Source organism: Physeter macrocephalus, chromosome 18 (genome assembly GCF_002837175.3).
Source record: "Physeter macrocephalus isolate SW-GA chromosome 18, ASM283717v5, whole genome shotgun sequence".
Taxonomy (NCBI): Eukaryota; Metazoa; Chordata; class Mammalia; order Artiodactyla; family Physeteridae; genus Physeter; species Physeter macrocephalus.
Window position 1 is genome coordinate 70,737,259 of NC_041231.1, and position 2,856 is coordinate 70,740,114.

The following is a 2,856-nucleotide window of genomic DNA, read 5'->3' on the forward strand; positions in this document are numbered from 1 at the left end:
CGGGGCACGAACCCGTGTCCCCTGCATCGGCAGGTGGATTCTCAACCACTGCACCACCAGGGAAGCCCAGAAGGTGAGGTTTTAAGTCCAGGTAAACTGACAGATATTGACAAAAGCAAGGCATGGTCTGATGTTTTGCCCTTGATCTGACAAACTTTTCTTATTTGAAAGTGGCCACCAAGAAATAAGAAAGCGCAGGGAAAAGAACTCTGGCTCCACGTACTGTAACCAACTCACAAGTTTTAGATCTTGGTGGTCTAGGTATTAACCTCTTTGCATCATGGGCATATGGAGTAGGATTAAAGAGAAATTGACTAGAAATGTATATTCAGGCTCAGCCACTGTGCCTGTCCTTAGAAACGGTGAAAAATGAGACGGTGGTGAAAGGATCAGAAAACAAAGCTAATTAATAATAATAAGAAGAAAAATAATACCTAACACTTATGAAGGATTTAATAGGTGCAAAATGACATGGAGCTAAACCTATTTCAAATATAATTTCATTTACTTCTACTATCAACATAAGGGAGGCAAAGGCAAATCTTACCTTTAAAGTACCTAACAGAAACAAAACTCTAGTAGCCCCTGTTATCAGTATTTGGAAATGATTGTAATGTGCTCTGGGAACTTGGAAAAATGGGAATAAAATAGTTCTCTTAGTGTTCAAATGTAAAATCAACACATAATAGATTTTAGTAAAGATATGGAATATTGTTCTTAAAAAAGGCAAAGGAGCACTCAACAGAATGGAATGGCAACTGGACTGAATATACAAACACACCTGGAGAAAAACTGACAGAATGGTCAATGTTGGTTGCTTGGTCAGTTATACAGTGTGGAAGCTCAGAAAAAGGCACTTTACTGAGTTAATGTTGGCGATGCCCTTCTGAGACTCTCAGGGCGTTTTGTGATTTGATTTCTGTATAGGTTCACCTAGGGGAAGTAATTGTGCTAATTATATGACCTTCAGCTAGTCTGGTCTCTGTAACAGTCATTTCCAATTTTAAATTAGTAGATGGACTTTTGACTTAGGGAAGAAAAGTGCTTATCCTGTGGGTTTGAGTGCTTTGATTACTATGACAGCATTTTCTCAATGTAAATTAATAATCTGACATGATTATTGTTATTATTATTTTTTATATTAATTAATTTATTTATTTTTGGCCACATTGGGTCTTCGTTGCTGCACGCAGGCTTTCTCTAGTTGCGGTGAGCAAGGGCTACTCTTTGCTGGGGTGCACAGGCTTCTCATTGCGGTGGCTTCTCTTGTTGCAGAGCACGGGCTCTAGGCGCGTGGGCTTCACAGTGCACGGGCTTCTTATTTTGGTGGCTTCTCTTGTTGCAGAGCACGGGCTCTAGGCGCGTGGGCTTCAGTAGTTGTGGCACATAGGCTCAGTAGTTGTGGCTCGCGGGTTCTATAGTGCAGGCTCGGTAGTTGTGGCACATGGGCTTATTTGCTCTGAGGCATGTGGGATATTCCCGGACCAGGGCTCGAACCCGTGTCTCCTGCAGCAGGCAGATTCCTAACCACTGCGCCACCAGGGAAGCCCTGACATGATTATTATAAATCAGGTCCACAGATTTTGGTTATTATGGGCACAGATGAAAAGTGGATCCACTCCAGGAGTTTTGGCAAAATCATTTCTGGATCTTCCAGGCTGAGGATAGTCAGATTCCAACATGTGGTAATTTCACCAAGAAAAGTACCTCTTGTCCTATAATTCCTTTAATAGCTTGCTGGCCTGTTTGTCTGGTGGTGACATTAATAATATCACAAAAGAAGTGTTCAATTTCTAAAATCTGAACACTAACCCTATGGATAGGATATCCATCTTCTGTCTTTTCTTTCTATCTTAAACATAGCTTTAGCTTGGGCTCCTTAGCAATAAGTAAATGATTGAGATGGAGACTTCATCCACCCCCTGTGGTTCCGGCACTGAACTCACCAATGGACATTTGATGACATGATCCCAAAATTCCATAAATTACTGAAGCACAGAAAGCTGCATAAGAGACATTGAGAGGAGGAACCAGTTGCCTTGTCAGCAAACCAAACGTCAGGCCTGAAAAGCAAGATAATTTAAGTAAGCAAAGGTAGGCTGCCTTTTAAAAGTCACCTGAAATAAAAACTGTAAAGAATATTTAAAATAAAAATGACCCATGTACACAGCTGACTATGGTAACAGAATCCCTTGGCGTACAGCCCTTAATTAGTACTTTTTATTGTCTCCTTTGATTTCTAACTTCTCTTCCTATTTTATCACAAGCTTTTACACATGAATTCTAAATCATAGGCTTAAACACCTTTCACTGTGAGGCCTTCATGCAAATCATGGAAAGCAAACATCACAGCAATAAGACCTTTAATTCCAACAGCTCAGAAGCAGTCCCATTCTTACCCCCAGTCTAGTACAAGAAGGCCCTAGGAATCCTCCAGGGTTGGAGAAAAAGCTGGAGAACAGGCAAGGATTGTCACACTTAACTGACGAGACTCCAAGTTGGTATGTGTTGTCTCTCTTCCATATGCCAACCACTCCAGTCTCTTCCTTCAGCTCCTTTTTCAATACTTACTTTCTTTTCTAAGAAGCACCATGAGAATTTGTAAGTTTTGAGGCAAATGGATTAGCATGCATGGTGTCATCCTTTGATGTCTCAAGTCCACAGCTCCTGCCCTGAGGGACTCTCTTCAATTTACATCATACCAGTGTGCTCATCAGAAATCAGTTATGAGTCCGGTGAGCCAATTTATTGCCTTACATGAACAAGGCTTTTTTTTTTTTTTTTTTTTTGCGGTATGCGGGCCTCTCACTGTTGTGGCCTCTCCCGTTGCGGAGCACAGGCTCCGGACGCGCAGGC

At 41.6% G+C, this 2,856-nt stretch overlaps 1 protein-coding gene across 1 annotated transcript in view; it reads right to left on the reverse strand.

Moving 5' to 3' along the window:
- Positions 1 to 2,856, reverse strand: part of SLC26A8 (solute carrier family 26 member 8) — a 66,303-nt gene that overhangs the window by 43,165 nt on the left and 20,282 nt on the right. The window contains 2 exon segments of the mRNA XM_028479516.1: positions 548 to 558; positions 1,947 to 2,063. Of these exon segments, the coding sequence (XP_028335317.1) occupies positions 548 to 558; positions 1,947 to 2,063 (128 nt within the window).